The following is an 18,551-nucleotide window of genomic DNA, read 5'->3' on the forward strand; positions in this document are numbered from 1 at the left end:
TCGAAATGTCTGCAGGTATGTGAGCACAGGCATGTTCTATTCCATGGTATCAATACTGGGCAAATGGGTAGCGGGACAACGCTGCCATAAATTATGTTCCCGAGGACATGCATCCCGTAAACTTTTGCTGCCGGCTGAACTTGCGTCTGACAGTTTAAAACTGTACCGGAAGCCTGGGCGATTTTTAATGCGCACAGTGTCTCAACGCGCACGACGCCCCATACGACCCTATGTGCATGGGGACCCGCCTCGCAAAATAGTGGACCAGGTTCCCTGTGCTGAAACGGTATGAGGAAAATGCTTATTCTGCCATTGCTCTTGGTTTATAAATTAGCTTACCCCGTTTCTTCACATCTGTGTACCACAGAGCAGCACATTTTTTGTCGAAAAATTTGGTCATTGAGAAGCTGCTCATCGAGAACAGCGGTGAATGGGGTATTGTTCTTGGCCGTCCGTTTATGCCGAAACGTAAGGTGTTCCTTGCTCACCAAGGTCTGTCGTTTGCAGTGTCCATTCAGTGCACGGACGCCAAGATTGTGGTGTACGTGAAGACAAGTCGGCCGTTCCACGGTCGCATTTACGCCATGGGACGCAGCGAGACGTGCAACACTAGCGTTCGCAACAGCCAGGCTTTCCGGCTAGACCTGTCGCTCACTGGACAAGACTGCAACACACAGTCGATGGTGCGTATGCATTCTTAATAACTGCATGCTATGGCACACTGTTACGAACCTCATTCTGTACGTGATTCGCGCTTTGTAACTGTCGCTAAAGCTCCGCAAGCTTAAGCTGCTCGCAAAGGCATTGCGGGCAAATGGTCATGTCCAACCCCTCGGCCCCGGCCGGCATTGTTCCCAAACCCAGCTACATCATCATTGTGCACCCTGCGTGAAAAACTAAAGCGATAACACTGCTCTATAGGCACCTGGGTGCATATGAATACTAACCATTGCCCACTTCTCAATCTTCTCAGTTCATAATTTAAGGCGCGTACCTTGTCCTTTGTTTACGCGCAGCTTGTACGGTGCCAGGAGGCGTATTTGAAGCACGCCTTTGAAATGCCTTTGAAAATTTTCGGCGACCCTTACGCAAAGACTGATGCTTTCCAGAGCCTTGAGTGGTAGCTTGTGCGGCCTGTGATGGATAACTTGGTCTTGTCAGTGACGACAGCTCTTGCGTGCATCAAGTGATGCACAGTCTTCGCTTAGTGCGTAAGGTAACTGGTGGAAGAGGGCAGTGTCGGGGCCTGGCGTACACAAGTAGAGTGCTCTCAGCACAACCACTGCTATTTTGTACTTGTAAATGTCGGCGGTGTCTTATACTATCGCAAAGGAGCTAAAGGAACGCAATAAGCGCTGACTTGCAGCTGACGCGATCTTTATTTCTGAACCAATAAGTAAGATAGCTATTAAGAAGGCACGGACGTCAAGCTTTTGTCGAGGACTAATGAAAAATTCTAGATGGCTATGATGGAAAAAAGAAATAACTAAAGCCTAAAACGCGTCAAGGTTCAGACCAAAAATAGACAAAGAAATAAAGATGTGCAAAAAGAAGAAAAAACATTTTCCCATCGCACTGCTTTACCTTTTCCAACGATAGCTGCTCTTTATCGCGTAGCTCCATCCAATCGCGCTGATGGACCCTAAGTCCATGCGATTTATTTGATTGTTTCCCTCCCCCTTTTTTTACTAGGGCGGCGTGTACACGAACACGGTTGTGCTGCAGCACCATAACGTGGTGCTCACCAAGGCTGACAAGGTGTACAACGTGCGCTGCACCTACGAGACGTCGTCCAAGAACATCTCGTTCGGCATGATGCCCGTGAGGTAGGCGACCCAGCGCGCGCTGCTTTCTGCAGCCCTGCCCCTTTCTTTCGGCGTCCCCTTAGCAGGCCTCTGGCGGTAACTGGAGCAGTGATCTCGATTTCAGAGACCCCGACACCACCCAGATAACGGCCTCGCCGGAGGCGCCGCTCCCCAAGATCGTCATCTTCGGCGTCGACGGACGGGAAGCGTCCACCGTCAGGATCGGCGACCGGCTCACCTTCAGGATCGAAATACCCGAGACCAGTGAGTGTGCGAAGCATCATTTCTTCCTAGGCCTTAGGGGCCACGGAAAGCATCGACCCTTCTGGAATGGCACGAGGAAAAAAAAACTTTTCGTGCTATTCACCACCGTCAGACTGCATTCACTCTTCTTTGAAATTGAGGGCGACGTTGCAAACTTTTCGTGATATATTTTTGCGGCGACTCTGCAGTCAGAGTCGTGGTCCTCGAAGTTCAAAGGAAATTAAGCGCGTTGGAAGGAACGAGGAAGGCAGCTGCCGATCCCTGCTCACAGCAGATGACCTGCCATTCCTGCAAAGACGGTAGGCTGCGTGGAAGAATTTCCAGTGCCCTGGGCAGTTCCTTTAGTTCACAAAACCATGTTCGTTTAAGCCTTGACGCAGCTGGTACCACTTTAAAATCTGGTGATTCAAAACGCAAAAGCTATGACAGAGAGAGAAAAAGATAAATAATCAGAAATTATATAGAACTGCCCTGCACAGCGAAATTCTTTTTGTGCGGCCACATAAAACAAGGACTCGACTGGGGAGTAAATTCGGACGTACTAGACTTGGCTCAATAAAGAGAAACTTGACGCAAGGCACAGAAAATATGAAAAAAAACGGCGTTGACAATAGTACAAAGTAAATATAAATCATGAAAATAACTGTCCGTAGGGCCTGCTGTCGGATGTATAGGCGCCCTTCCCTATCGTCAAAAGGCAACTAACACAAGGAATTTAAAAAGAATGGAGAAAACGCAATGCGATAACCGCCCGTTTTCTTTTTCATTTTTACTCTGCAGCTCCCTACGGCATCTTCGCGCGGAGTTGCATCGCCATGGCGAAGGATGCGAGGAGCACGTTTGAAATCATTGACGAAAGAGGGTACGAACGCTTTCTCTCGCTCGCTTTGCTGCAGTTCGCTTAGAACACTGTGTCAATTCGCGTCGCATCCTCCTTGCAGCTGTCCCGTGGACCCTACAATCTTCCCCGGTTTCATCCAGATTGAAAGCAGCCTTCAAAGTTCCTACGAAGCATTCAGGTTCACCGAATCCTACGGCGTTATTTTCCAGTGCAACGTGAAGTACTGCGTCGGCAGGTGTGAACCGGTAAGTTGTGGTTGTTTTTTGCTCTCCACAATGTCCACAATTTCGGGGCAAGGAAAGATACGCGAATACAAGTTTGGTCATGATCCTTGCAGAGACCTCTTTTGTTTTTCGTAGAATGACTGTGCCCTTGCTCTCCGACTTCTTTCCTACGGTAGCGGGCGCCCCTTCATTTCCTCTGTGAACATTGCTGGTTATCGCTGTTCGAGGGAAGAGCTCCAACAATAATATCACCATGAAAATTAAGTGCAGATAGCGACACTATAATGATGCGTCCACGCCTCTATCACTTTTTGCGCCCCACTGATTCCAACAACTCCTGTCTTCACAGCCTACTATAGGCTTTACATCTTGCGCCTTCTCGGATCAACCCGCCAGTCAACTCACGCTGCATTGGAAAGTGGCGTGTATGTAGCTCGACATTGCTGGCACTGCAGCGGCGTAAACAATAAAGGGGACTTGTCGCGAAAAGTCTGACTGTGCCGTTGCTGCCCGCGCTTGTACCGGAGCAGACTGTTGAAATTCCTGATTAGTCAGTTTCTTCATTGTATGAATTAAAAATTACATGCGCGCTTTCTTTTATCCGCTCGCAACATGGAGGCGTTACGACGCGTTGACATTTCAGCCGTTGAGGGCAAACAACAGGGAAGTGCACGTGCAGAGGCGGTAGATGCATGTCGTCGTCTTCCAGGTTGTCTGCACGCACGGCCGGGAGAACATCGAGTCGTGGGGACGTCGAAAGCGGTCTGCCCGCAGCGGGAAGAGGACCTCCGAGGAGATGACGCTGAGCCAAGAGATCCTCGTCTTAGACATCGGCGACGAGCCGATCGCCAGGTCCATGACCGAGAGGCCGCCAACAGTCAATGGTAAGCAGAAAGCGCCTTACTGAACCACCGTTTTGACCTTCCGGGTGGCCTGGACACTTCTCTCCTCAGAAGCACAACGTATCCGTGGTAGGAGTTCCGCGGTGCCACTCTTGCTACTGTCACGGCCAAGGACCCTCGGACGAGAGCCGCCGACTCTTCGGCGCGTTAGCTTTCCGCGAACTCTTCGACACGAGCGCTCTTGTGGCGCAGTCATAACCCTCCGCAGCATGTTGCGCCTGACAAAAGCTATGCCAAATATTGAATGCAGCATAGTCGGGGCAGTTGGAGCTTACCAATCACCGCTATACGCCAACCACTCCTGCTGCCGGTATAATACACGTAGCGTCACACCTAATGAGGCAACAGTCGAAGCAATCTTGGTGCAAAGTGTACCTCGATTCGTTTACAAGAATGGAGAGAGCTCGTGAAGTTTCACCAGGAAAGTAACAGGTTATTGGTATCTGAAAGCAGGACAAGCGACTCAATTAGCTCTGCTTGATTTTCTGTACTTGCTTTACTAGTTTGTATGCTACTTTCACCGTCGCGGTGGCTCAGTGCTCGGCTGCTGGCTCGAAAGACGTGAGTTCGATCCCGGCCACGGCGGTCGCATCTCGAAGTAGGCGAACTGCTGGAGGACCTTCTACTGTGCGACGTCAGTGCAGGTTAAACACCAGGTGGTCGAAGTTATCTGGAGCCCTCCACTACGGCGTGCCTCATAGCCTGAGTCGCTTTGGGACCTTAAACTCCATAAACCAAGCCATAAACCAAACTGCATTACTTTCACAATAACTGTTGGAGCTTGTGATTTTTGGAAGTGTTCACTTACTCGTGCATACGCGTCGCACATTTCGTCGTCCGGAGCAACTTCGCAAGACTAGCTGCTAGACGCTGGAGGTAAGCTGGCATAACTGATGGAGCTCAACAAAGTCACGAGTACTTCCATAATACAGGGTCTAGTTGCAGTGAAAACTATTTGAAAAGGTTAATATCTGTCAAATCCTAGCCTCAGTGCCGTCTATAAAGTTGGAAAGAATTCGCAAACAAATTCAGAGCAACATGTGAAAAAGGGTTGCCTGAAGTGTAGTCTTTCACAAATTCGGTAGAATCTAGCAGAAAAGGCTCAGTGAACTCAGCAACATGCAGTTGAAAAGAATACAAATAGCGTTTCTAGCGGTAACGACCAACAAAATGAGCGGATGCAGACGCATGTGTCTTTCATAAAAGATGCTTGTTTGCATTCCATGTCTACATCCAACGTGAGTTACTTCACATTCTCGTAGGTATCGTGATGCAACCACTTCAACTATACCGCAAAAAAAAAAAAAAACATTGCTGCGGCCATTTCGGCGCTGCTGGAAATGGACACCTGCAAGAAACATTCCAGACAAGTTGTATTGTTCCCTGTGGACCCTTTAGTGTATCTGCCAGCGGCCTTCATGAAGTCAATGCACTTTGTGTCCTTCACATCCTGCTCTATTGTATCTTTTTTATTTACACAGAAATTAAAGAAGAAGAGAGCAGCACTTTATGAGGTATATTTTTAAAGAAGCAATGCGAAATTGCGCTCCTAAGTTATTTTTCTGAGAAAAACACCATTGACGAGAAAGCAGCATGGTTAGTCCCACATCGCCGTCACGGATGGGAATTACGATGCGCCGGCAGTTACAATAACGGTGAATTATCAAAGGCACGCGTGTACAGCATGCAGTCCATGCCTCGAACTTTCTGTGCCAGGCTACCTGCTTTACTCATGCTCGACCGCGAACACTCACCGAATCAGCCTGAGTGCTCGCAGTACTCGTCGCCACTGCATTAATCACGTCTCAAGCAGTACAGGAGCAAGAAAAGGCCCGGGACACAAAGGGAGGCAGCGCTTGTCTATTTATGCGATGGGAATCACAAATTACGGAGGGCAGAGACTAAAAGTTGACCAGCTTCTTTTCTAGAATAAACCACTGGACTTATATGCTATTGGATGAATGGCTAAAACACGCGTCATAATTCCGCCCAACACGGTGTGTTTGCGCGCACTTTGTTTTCGCGGTCAGGCAAGTCGGTTCTTGTGCCTAACCGTCGTGCTTTTCTCTGACCTTGCAGAGTCCCTCAGCTACCAGGAAACGGTCGAGCTCATGGACAAGTGCGCCTCGAAGAATTCTGTCATGGCACTCAGCATAACGGCGTCGACACTGCTCGTGATATACATCTGCACTGTGGCGTACTTCGTCGCACAGAGGAAAGTCAAGTCCATAACATGAACAGGATTGCTTCGTTGGCTTTGGACTCTCATGGAACACAACAGCGACTGTGTATAATCCCACCTTCTGTATACCCGCTTAAATTAGGCGGGTGCCTTCATTCGCGTTTTCATGTATTTGCAACCGTTGAAACGCATCTTCCGCGTGAAAACACTACACCAATGTCCAGCTGGTAGAGTGTAGCTTTCGGTCCTGGACTTCAGGATCAGCGAACAAGGTTCACATGGGAAATGCACTGTTTCCGCGGAGCACTCCGCCAAAGCAAGCAGGCGAAGAATACGGAGTAATGGTTAACCACCTGTGCCTTAGCCAGTGGCTATGATATTGTAAGCGTAATAAGCAACAAAGCTCCGGGGGTATGCAGCTGAGCCCATCCATCTAATGTTCTTGACTGCTACGCTAAAGGTGGTGCCCATCGTTAGCACTGTGTCCTCTGACGGAACTTGAGCAAGATCGAACGCGTGCGCCTGACATGCCATTTAGAGCGGACGCGTTCGTGTCGAGCTTCCCGCGGAAGAGTGGCACACAAATGCTCCAGCGACCCCGAAGAAGCAGAATCGTTAGGGTGGTGTTGTCATTGTGGAAACAGGGGACGCAACTTGGAGATATGAAACAATAAATACATTTGCGCATACAGGGAGTTGAGAAACTGCTCCAAAGAATGTGCACGAGAAACGCCGCGGCATGTTTGGACGCGTCTTTTTTTGTTGTTGTTGTTCAAATGTCTCTACCCGATTCGTGCACAGGTGTCCGCAATGGTAGCGCCTCTCCTAGGCTCGTCCTCTTGTGCGCACATGCGCCTTTGCGCAGTGTAGGCTGTTAGGCAGTATCGAACCTCATTTCGCTTTTAGTAATGCTGAGCGTTTTTGGTAGCAGCTGGAATTGCGATCACACTCATCGTAAACTTTTCGCAATGGCTTGAAAGCTTCTCAGGGTATAAAAACATGCTTCTGTCTGCGAAAAAAAACCATAAAAAAGGTGGAAAGAGGCACAATTCCTTTTGCTTTGAACGTATGTTTGGTTGGAAAGCGTATCCCTACGGCACTGCCATCTCGTCAACTGCTCTGCGTCATGTGGGGGTGAGCCAATCACGGTGCGGTGTGCGCGATTTACAAACGTCCACCTCCGTCCGTGGCGAGGGTTGGGAATGAGCTCCCACCTCGAGGTATACTGTGGTGCCGACAACAGTGTCGCACTTGAAGGTCGCCTGCGTTCCGTATTATTCGTCAATAGCTGCAGAGTCGCTGTAGCGCGTTTCACGAGCGATGAATTCCGTTTCGACATACTTCAGACCAGGATTGTTTGACCTAACTGGAGTGACTTTCTACGTGCAGGGAAGCGCGAATTAAAGCGTTGAAAAAAATGCTAGGCGTTGTCGCTTGACGTTAGCTCGGTATTGCGACGGCCCCGCTGTATCCATTGGTCACAAACGAAATAGTTCAGCTGCTACTGGCGCGCTGAACCGGCTCACCGAACACTGCATGTTTATCTGGTTACTTGCGAGCGTACAAAGCCAAAGAACTTTCTTGTACCGAAGTAAGGGTGCTGGCAAAACTATTGTAGCTCTGAGACCCCTGTGAGGGGCTCGCCTACGGTGAGTGGGAGCCGAGAAACGCTGTGAAACCCACACGCCGTTAAATTTTATAGGCTTGCAAATGGCGGAATTTAAAGGCGCATTTGGTGTATGCAGCTGTATTTTTCGCGCCCGTGAGCGTATCTTTTTCTTTTTTTTTTGTATCCCGGTGACGCGTGCCTGTCGCCCTGAAGCTTGGTGAAACTAAACTTCGAGGCTGTCATGAGACGCGCCGTTCTGGCGCTCTCATCAGAGGCGCTGCAGTCTCGGTCGCCGGTGTCATGACGACTTCACGAGGGGCCAGGGAGTTCCAGCGTCTGCGTCGACTATGCCGCAAAGCGCCTTTAGCACTTCCGCGTTGCGTGCGGAGGGAACCTCAGAAAAGGCCGCATTTTCGCTTCACACTTGAGTAAGAGTGTATGTCAATCATCGCGATAAAAACCATAGAGAAACGAAGTCTCGTAGGCTGGTTCTAAGCGCACCACTGCGGGTGAGAAAATGGCAATGTGTATGCGCGGTTACCGTGTGCAATGTTTCATTTTGGCCTTCGTGTACCGCGATAGGTAGTGTGCCTTTTCCTTATTTTTTTCTTCGCTCTCTTTTGTCACGTGAGCTTGGTTCTAGCAGCTCACTCACACGTCAGCATGCGTAGTGCAAACGTGCTGCATAGTGTTCAAATGTGTGACGGTGTGCTCTGTCGTGTTGTGAAGCGGTTCTTCCGGCACCAAATATCTATGTCCACTAGGCACTAGACATGTTGAGTCGGCAAAGTGTGGACATATTTCAACCAAAAATGAAAAATGCAATGGGTTGCTCCCACTGATGACGTCACACCTGCTTTATTGTGTAAATAGCTTTAAGTATGAATTTACTGTGTGTGCATGTGAACATCGCTTTTATTTTTTTTTTGATCATGTGAAGGTTTTGTTATAAAAGGCTGCACGAAATTGGAGTCAACATTTCAAGCAGCCAAGCGTTTCCTTTTGGGGTCCTAGAGCTTTCTCGTTGTTCATGGCATTTTTTTTTCTATTTCATGTTCACTTGTGCGCTATTTATTTATTTATATACCCATACAAACCGCTGCGTTCATGAAGTGTCGGGTCATGACTCCTGAAGCAACGCGCTTTCGTATGGCCGCATTCTTTGCTTCAATTCACGCGTGCTGTTTTATTTCTCTGTAAAGCACGAAATGGGGGTACACGTTTCACCTTGCGGTGGTGGGTTGGGTGCGTGACGGGGAACCAACCTTCGACTTTCTCCGGCACTCTCTTCCTGTCCGGTGTTGCGGCTTTAATGTGCGGCAGGTCGCCGGGCCCAGTGGGCAGCGTAACAGCCGCATATGCGCTGGCCCTGTCGGATGTTTTTTTGAATAAAGTCAATGCTGAGAAACCAACAAAGTTGCTTGATATTTGTTGCGCGTCAAACATGACTGCTCACGTGGAGCGAACCTATGCGAAGCCATCAAAGCCATCTGTCCTCTTTAGAACATCTATAGATCCGCTTCGTAGCAAAAAAAAAAAAGGCGCGGATCTCTCAAAGATTATTCGCCTGCCATGACCGCTATATGACGCTGCTGCTTAAAAAGACCTGATGATACTGCCTTCCATTTAAATAGGACATCCTAGGACCGACAGTGTAGGTCAGCAGGTGACCGCCTCATAGGTTGCCCTGATTAAGGGAACCGCAGCGACTGGCTTGGGCGCAGCGAGCTATCGTCAGTCACAGCATCCACAGAAGCGTTCCCGTACAACTGAAAAGGAAAGACACTTTTGTCAAACTTAGTCTAGTAAAAAAACCTTGTTCTGGCTCGCGCGCATAGCCCGGAACCAGCCATTCTAACAAGATAGCAGATCGCGCAGGAAGTCGGAATAAACCAAGCAAAAGCCGGAACAATGTTAGACACGCATGTTTCAGATTTGTGTATTTGTCGCAGATGTCTAATAAGGAAATCCTAACTGCACGAGGACTGCTGGAGTCTGGTGGCCTCAGGTGCGCCTACTGAATCATGTATGCCAAAAAGCGTCTACAGCGCTCTGGTGGATGTTACTAGAAATCATCTCCTTTTCTCCAATAAAGGTAAATATTCTTCCCTGGGGGATTCTCCACTAATGCATACGCAGCCGCCGCGGTGGCTCAGTGGTTATGGCGCTCGGCTGCTGACCCGAAAGACGCGGGTTCGATCCTGGCCGCGGCAGTTGAATTTCGTCATATGAAAGCGAAATTCTAGAGGCCCGTGTACTGTACGATATCAGTGCAAATTAAAGAACCCCAGGTAGTCGAAATTTCCGGAGCCCTTCACTATGGCGTCCCTCATAGCCTGAGTCGGTTTGGGACGTTAAACCCCCATTAACCAAACCATGAACCGCATACGTGTCGAACGCTAGCGACATTGTACAATGCACTCGTCTTGTTTTGGCATGCACCTCAACAAGGTAAACCACACTCGTATTTTAAAGCTTCTGCACAATACTCCTCCGCTCACTGACACTCTCGACAGCTATCGCTAAAGTGGGCGTCTACAAACTACCATTTTACATATCAAACACTAACACCTTGAGCCGTATACAACTGCCCAATTTCGTACAGTGCTGGCAGAGAACGATCTATTTTCTACGGTTCGCTCTCGCGTGGTAGTCGCTTTCCACCCGCGAAACACAAAACTCTCCCGACCAACAGAGCCGTCAAAATTATCGTATAAGAGCTATCTCCTGCTGGCCCACTGGATCCGAGGAGGTTTCTCTTCACGGATGTGAGTCCGGGGGGAGCGACGGCGTGAGTCAAAATGGTAGCCAACCAGCTGATCTCGCTACCAAACCATCCTTTACCTCAATCGCCTGCTTAGAGGAACGTGCCTTTGCACGCGCTATCCTCGTCAACCGCACCTCAGCTCCCCTCCAACCTGCCTACACCCTAACTGATTGTCAGCGCCGGGAACAGCGTCGTTCTCAATCCTCTCGAAGAATTCTAATACCTCGGAAGCAATCATCAGAGGAATCACCTAAGGTAAGCACTGGGCCACAATCAGGTGCCGACCACCTGTTAGCCGTGGCTACCCCGACAGTGGATAAGATATTAGCGCTGATGAAGCAGGTGACATCCCTCATCGTGGAAGCTCTTCGGCCCCGTCATGGATAGCGCATCATCATCAGTGGTGGTGCACTGGAACTGTCGAGGATTCGCTAATAAGGCCTCTGAAGTGAACATCCGCCTTCGCGACGGAAAGCTGAGGGCATGGGCGTTCCTACTGCAAGAGCATAATGCACTCCCACGCCTTTCAGGTTTCTGCGCATACCATTCACCCTCTATCCCTGATCGCCGTTGCACCGCCTCCTCCCTCAGCCCAGGTAAATCTGCAATTTATATTCACAGTTCAGTTCCGCACACACCGCTCGACCTTTCACGGTGGTGCAACACACGTCAAGAGGTTTTCGCCCTTCTCGTAAAACCTGCACGCACACCCCTTGTCCTAGTTTCTTTTTATAGTCGTCCTGGCTCCGCATCTCCCAATCTGGGATGGGTTCGTTTTCTACGTTCTACCAATTCGGGTATCCCTATTCTAGTTGGTGGTGACTTCAACGGCGCACACACTGCGTGGGGTTACCCATCGGATTCCTCAAGGGGTGCACACATCTAAGGGAGCTTTTCGGATCATTCCTTTCAACTTTTAAACCACCCGGATACTTCTACCCTCCCACGAGGTGTCCCGTATTCACCTGATTTGACTTGGTTGTTAGGCCCCGGTAACCCTCGTTGGGCTGTTGATTCTGATACTTGGGGTAGCGACCACAGCCCAATTTTTATCTCCCTCACGCCTATGCGTCTACGGAAAATACGCCGCACTGTACGAATAACATCATGAGACTCTGTACGCGCAGACAATCATTTATATACATTCAACCCCTCTTCAGCACTGTATACCCTCTCTGCTGTTCTCGGTACTCACACTATTACCACTACTGTAAATGAAGACGACCCAAACCCGGACATACATCTCTTGAATCTGTGGGCTCTTCGTCGCCAGGCGGATCTTTACGCTACTCGTCACCCCGATGACCCATCGGCTCTTCCTGCTGTTCACCGCGCTACCGCACGGGCGCGGCGCTATGTAAAGCGGCTAGGCAGGCAACGCTGGGCTGCATGGTGTGCCCGCCTGTCCTCTACGCAGGGCAATCGACATCTTTGGAAAGTGTTTCACGCCATGGAGCGCCCTTCTCAGGTTGCAGATTACACAGAGAGCATTCGCCTCGCGCTAAATGTGGATGAGGACACATTTGCACAACAAGCGGCCCGTCAATTTTTTCCAAACCATGACTGCACCGCTATGTCTCCACCTGACTTATCGGTTACAGAGCCCTCCGATGGGATTACTTCTGGCCTCACCATGGCAGAGCTGCTGGCCTCCATTGAACGTTTAAAAACTACTTCTACTCCCGGGCACGACGGCATACCTAACTCCTTATTCCGTAACTTGTAAGGGACGGCTTTGCAAACCCTACTTGATACTTTTAACGAAATGTGGCTTTCTGGCGTCATGCCGGGAGACTGGAAGCATTCTATTGTGGTTCCAATACCCAAGTCAGGTCAGCCTCCAGTATCTCTCTCGGCCCTTCGTCCAATTTCCCTTACGCCTACCATCTGCAAGCTTTATGAAAACATTCTAGCCGCACGCTTGTCGTGGTGGCTGGAATCCTATGATTGTTACCCAGATTCCCAAATTGGTTTCCGCCCACAAATTGGAACGTAGGACGGCCTTGCTACTTTGGCTGCTGACGTGCTTGACCACTCTCCGCAGAGTCACCTTGTACGAACCGTAATCGCTACAGACATAACAAAGGCATATGATAACATCCTTCACTCTGCCATTCTTTCCTCCCTTCAAACTCTTGGTCTCCCTCACCGGTTCCTCCTCTCCATTCACGCCTTTTTAGCAAATGGAACCTTCAGCGAGCGTGTCCACGGAAAGCCCTTTGGTAACTTCACTTCCAATAGAGGAATGCCGCAGGGCTCCGTTCTCGCCCCCACATTATTTAATGTGGCTTTAATTCCTCTTGTTCGAGCCCTAGAGACCATCCCTTCTATCCGCGTGCTTGCGTATGCCGATGATATAACCTTGTGGTGCTGTCATCCAGATGCGTCTATTCATCAGTCGGTCCTTCAACACGCGCTGGATGTATTGACATCTCGCCTCCCGCCTCTGGGTCTAACACTCTCTCCTACTAAATCATGTTTCATTCGAATTGGAAATAAAGCCGGCTACGGAAAGCTCCCCCTTTAAATTTTACGGTACATAATTATCTGATTCCTCAGGTAGAAACTGTTCGTATTCTTGGTCTTCTCCTCCATACATCTGGGACTGCCGGCACCCCGTGGCTGACAGCCACCCGTAAATTGGCTCACGCTACTCTAGGTCTGATTCGTCGCATAGCTATGCGCTCTGGTGGCGCACGTGCTCATACGGCCCGCCAGCTTGTGCGCTCTATCCTTCAGCCACGGATAGTATATCAGGCACAATTTCAACGTCTTACCTGCAGACAGTGGGACTCCCTTGAAGCTATCAATCGTGAGGCTATGCGCGTCATAACATATATGCCTCGTTTAACACCCATACCTGTGCTACAGGAGTTCGCCCAACTTAATACACTCAGTGAAATCATCGACCAACGGGTGGCAAATAGAGCTCGAAAACAGTCTCTCAAACTTCATCGTTTAAAGACACTTCCACCGTGGTCCTATTGCCAGCTCACTGACAATCGCCCCACTGTTTCCCCGTCGGTATCAGCAGCGTATCTGCCTGAAGGGTGCATATTATACACGGATGCATCACATTCTGCAGTGAGGGGAGTTACTGCTCTGTATAGTCCATCTCATCCGCATCTCAACTCTCGCGCGACGTGTACTGCGGATACGTGCACTCCCCTGGCATTGGAACTTCAAGCCATTTATAATGCAATTGCTTCCCTTCCGCTCGTTCCAACATTCAATACAGTTCATATTTACACCGACTCCCGCGCCGCCCTTAAACAGCTTAAGGCTGTTCGACGAACGTTCCGGATTTCACAATCAATTCATGTGCACTGCGCAAAGTATCCATGTCCTGTGCGCATACACTGGATTCGCGGCCATGCCCAGGATCCACAAAACATTCAAGCGGATGCTATGACTCATCTTCATACATTAGACGATCCGCCACCTTCCCCTCTTCCCCCAGATCCGTTCCTGTCCCATGTTTCCGATTTCGAACTTCTGCGCCAGCGAACACGCGCTCTAATTCCTCCGTGTTCGCACCCTCTCCCCCGTAGTCTTACTCGGCAGAAGGAGGTATCCGTGCGCCGGATTCGGGCAGGGGCGGCTCTGACACCATCTGTCCGTCATCGGTGGCGTGCCAAAGATCTGCCAGCACCTGACAGGTGCCCGCACTGTAGCGCTGCACCGGACATTTGTGATGCGCGGCACTTGTTGTGGACGTGCCCAGCGACGGCTGCTATCAGAAAACGGCTCCTCAGGGAGGTGGGCCTGCGGTGGAACCGCGAAAGTGACTACGTGAAGTGGACTATGGACAACCGTTTCATTAGCAACCTCTGTGGCTACCTCAGCGCAACGGTTCTTCACTCCTTCTTTTAACTTTCAATCCCGTGCATTCCTTCCCCCCCTTCCTTTTTTTCAACTTATGCCTCATGGCACACTTCTCGAATAAAAAAAAAACTGATTCACGAGAAGCCCCTGCAAGCGCACCCTTCAAAAGTTTCTCACCCCATTCCTGCCACCCTGGAGGCACGCTGACGTTCCCGTATATGAGCGCGCTGATGCGCTAGCCCGAAAGGTTGCCGGGAATGGCTCGGCGACACCCCTCCAGTATTTTGCAGAATTTTTACAACCCACCTTACCAAACTACGCATCGCCAGTAATTTCACAACACTTTCCTTCTTTCTTTCTTTCTTTCTTTCTTTCTTTCTTTCTTTCTTTCTTTCTTTCTTTCTTTCTTTCTTTCTTTCTTTCTTCCTTTCTTTCTTTCTTTCTTTCTCTCTCTCTTTCTTTCCTTCTTTCTTTCTTCCTTCCTTTCTTTCTTTATTTCATTCTTCCTTCCTTTCTTTCTTTCTTCCTTTCGTTCTTTCTTTCTTTCTTACTTTCTTCCTTTCCTTCTTTCTTCCTTCCTTTCTTTACTTCTTCCTTTCTTTCTTTCTTTCTTTCTTTCTTTCTTTCTTCCTTTCTTTCTTTCTTTCTTTCTTTCTTTCTTCCTTCCTTCCTTCCTTCCTTCCTTCCTCCTGGCCCACATGGCCAGAGCCGCCCGAGACTCTTCCATGGTCTGGCAATGCAATGTCCGGTTATGCGGCTTTCCTTTCCTCAAAACCAACGGAGGGTTTAGACTGCGAAAGACAACACTGGGAACTAGACTACTTGCTTCGCGCAAGCGGGCGCTATAGAGTCCGTGAAGCATCCGGGAACGCGATCGAACCGAAGAGCGCAAGTGGAAGAAGGTGTGGTGCCTAGCCGGGCGGTCTGCTGTGAAATGTCGAAATGGGCCTTCCACTCCAGACCTCTCGGTCGCTAATGACAATCAGCTCTCGCTGATTAATGCGCTAAGCCGGTAAGCTTAGCTCTAATCATTTTTTTTTCGCTTGACTTCTGTGTTCCAAGGACTTTTTTGCACGCCTGTACACACGCTGCACATGGTGCTTGTCATGCGCGTAGCAGAATATATGCTGGCGCACTCAAGATATGGTCGGCGAACGTCAATTGCCCCATTCCGGACAGTGAGGAAACATTTGTGAACCAAAGATAAAACTACCCCTGCGAATCAAAGATACGATCGTAAATTATAATCGGCAGGAACACAACGAGGACAAAATCGAGAGGACTGTCGAGCTATAAATAAAAATGTATATAGTACATATAACTTAACCCAGAGAGAGAGAGAGAGAGAGAGCAACTTTATTTTAAGAGAGATTAGGGCCATGAAAAGGGGTAGTCCTCCTATCTCCATGGTGGGCCTCTTCGTAGGCCGAACGCCAGGTGGCCGACCGGCGATGCCGTCCGACGACCCCTTCGGCCCATCTCGTGACCCGGAGTTGAACTTCCGGCTTCCGCTCCGAGCTGAGCAGGGCGGCCTCCCGCTGGGATTGGTCGGAGAGTTGCAGGCCCTCCGGCGGTTTATCTCGATTGCACAAGTATAAAATGTGTGGAGTGTTTGCTTTTGGGTACCCGCAAAGAGAACAGACGGGGAGCCATTTTGAACACATATACGGTTTAAAGAATGTAGACGTCAAACGAAAAGCAATAGCAGTTCGAAATTCACAAAACTTTGGCTAAAATGATTGAGACGCATCTCACCGCCCACTATGAAAGGCTGCTTGAGACTGAGACGGGGAGGTTCGTCTTACGCAAAGCAGGGACAGAGTACGAAGGATTGCATACCCCCCCCCCCCTCCTCGACTGATTCCAAGATAAATCCAGAAAACTCTAACAGTCCCTCCTCTGCCCAAGAAAATGCATCCGGAACACCACGAAGACATTTATAGGCCAAGACGCAGTGCACGTGGACATTGTGGAGAGAGAGAGAGAGAGAGAGACTCTTTAATGAAAAAACAGAGAATTTAGCTGGCGTTTCAATATCGCTGGCATGCTACTCTGCGTAGGGAGGGGAATTTGGGAGATAAAGACTGAAGGAGAGCAGCGTGGAAGAGGTGGAAAAAAAAAGCGAAGATAAAATGCAGCCATGAAATGGGTACTAAGGATGCAGTGGCGAGTATTGATGTAACCTATGGAATGATGGAGTGCATAGTCCGACGAATGGGCTGCCGAAGTTCACTGCAAGAAGAATGCATGAAGGTAACCTGCAAGTGAATTTAGAGCTTATCGAGATGTCCAATGTCTTTTAAATATGTAAAAAGAAAGTTCATTGCTAGTCTCTGTTGCCTGAAGCAGGCTAAGGGGCCTAAAACTTTGTCCATTGTTAGGGGCACTGGGCAGAGCTTCTGCATGCAATGTTCATAGTACGCACGCTCGTTAGCATACGCAGGGCACTCAAGCAGGATATGTTCCACAGTTTCTATCGAGGCACAGTTGTCACAATACGGACTGTTCATTTGTCCAAAACGGTATCGCAGGCCGTTTGTATATGCAGCATTCAGATGAAGTCGGTGATAAAGTGTTTCGAGTTGTCGAGGAATTCTGGGTGAGAGTCTTGATCTAAGATGGGGGTCGATTGAGTGAAGAAATTGGTACTGATGTGTCGGCAAACTCCAAAGCCGATACGTTTCTTCGTACGCAAAACTTTTAGCCATTTGGGACGCATCAGATTTCGTGAGAAAACTTCGAATGTATCTCTGATGTTGATGGCCCTTACGGGCTGCTTCATCTGCTTTTTCATTAGCCATTGTGGAACACGCTGACAGGGACACCTTTGCCCTTGCAATAGTCGATTACCGAGCTTCTCCCTTAGTATCCACTGCCAAATACATTATCAATTATCAGCGATTCTAAAACAGCAATTCGAAATTTCGCTAAAGGCACAGTCCACTCTGCTTCCATTAAATTCTAAGTAAATTCCAAAAAGCAGTCGAAATCCCGCCAGATCAGATTAATCTGGGTCGCCACTCATTCGGATCATTCTGGGAACGGGGCGGTGCACCGAGGTTTTGTCGTCAACCGGGCGGTGCTCTACCCTGAACTGAGGTCGGCCAGAGATCGAGTGATATCCTATAAGGAGGTTAAGTCTCAGTATGAGCAGAACAAACAAATCAAATTGCAACAAGCCTGCTGGAGGCAATAAGTGGCCGTGCCCCAAACGTTACGAACTTCGCGCTACTGCGCGACCCTCAAGGTATGATGGATGTGGATGGATGAAGACGAGCCAACGTCATGCTGAGACATTGCCTCCTCCTAGAGGAGCCGATGGCTGAGATAAGGTGGCTAGATTGGAAAGGTGTAAAACTGGCCGGGGAAACATGGCCCCGCAGCGCGCCGATGCCGTGCGGCGGCGCTGACGGCAGAGGCGCGGTAATGCGCGCAGCCAAAATGAGCGCATCGCGTAGGCTAAATTTAACCACTGAAGTGAAAATGAGCCCGTTTTGCTTATCGCGCGTTTTCTGCTGGTGTCAAAGAATGGATCTTTCATCATAAAATAGTGTTTCGTCAACTCGCATCATTATTCCCATCAAATGTGCTGCTTCACAAGCCGAGTTTGCATTGCCTAGCTGGACTGAAGCGCGTTTTGTGCGTGCACATTTCGAGACGCTGCCCAGGATGTGAGGGACGCTGTTAGTGCCGCAACGGAAGGTTTCGGAATAATTTAAATAATAATAATAATTGGTTTTGGGGGAAAGAAATGGCGCGCGGTATCTGTCTCATATATCGGCGGACAACTGAACCGCGCCGTAAGGGAAGGGATTCCTATTCCACCTCAAGAGGCGGTAAAGCAAGACATACGTTCCACTGAATTTCGTTCAGAAATCCCTAGCATAATAAACACTATAGCTGCTGAACAACTCGGAGCGATGCACCAACAGCTCATACAAGCCCAGGCACAGCTGATACAGTCCATGACGGACAGGATAAAAGCTACGATCAACACACGCTTGGAAAAACACAAAGCCGGCATCAATAAGCTTTTCGAACTTGTACCTCATGAGGAACTGCCTCGCAAGCAGCGCGCAGTTCAACACGATGCCGGTCCTGATCCAGTATCTCCAGACCAGCAACATGGCAC

At 49.3% G+C, this 18,551-nt stretch overlaps 1 protein-coding gene across 2 annotated transcripts in view; it reads left to right on the forward strand.

The window, feature by feature from the left end:
* tyn (trynity) overlaps positions 1-9,237 on the forward strand; it is a 47,301-nt gene extending 38,064 nt beyond the window's left edge. Inside the window, exons 8-14 of one of the 2 annotated variants that reach the window (XM_077648534.1) lie at positions 508-683; positions 1,693-1,826; positions 1,915-2,069; positions 2,850-2,931; positions 3,011-3,155; positions 3,844-4,018; positions 6,116-9,237. In XM_077648534.1, the coding sequence (XP_077504660.1) occupies positions 508-683; positions 1,693-1,826; positions 1,915-2,069; positions 2,850-2,931; positions 3,011-3,155; positions 3,844-4,018; positions 6,116-6,273 (1,025 nt within the window). In that variant the 3' untranslated portion in view covers positions 6,274-9,237. The remainder of the gene's footprint in view (positions 1-507; positions 684-1,692; positions 1,827-1,914; positions 2,070-2,849; positions 2,932-3,010; positions 3,156-3,843; positions 4,019-6,115) is intronic. The other variant, XM_077648535.1, reaches the window with a different exon arrangement.
* The last annotated feature ends 9,314 nt before the right edge of the window (positions 9,238-18,551 follow it).

The sequence above is a fragment of the Amblyomma americanum genome, chromosome 1, assembly GCF_052857255.1.
Source record: "Amblyomma americanum isolate KBUSLIRL-KWMA chromosome 1, ASM5285725v1, whole genome shotgun sequence".
Taxonomy (NCBI): domain Eukaryota; kingdom Metazoa; phylum Arthropoda; class Arachnida; order Ixodida; family Ixodidae; genus Amblyomma; species Amblyomma americanum.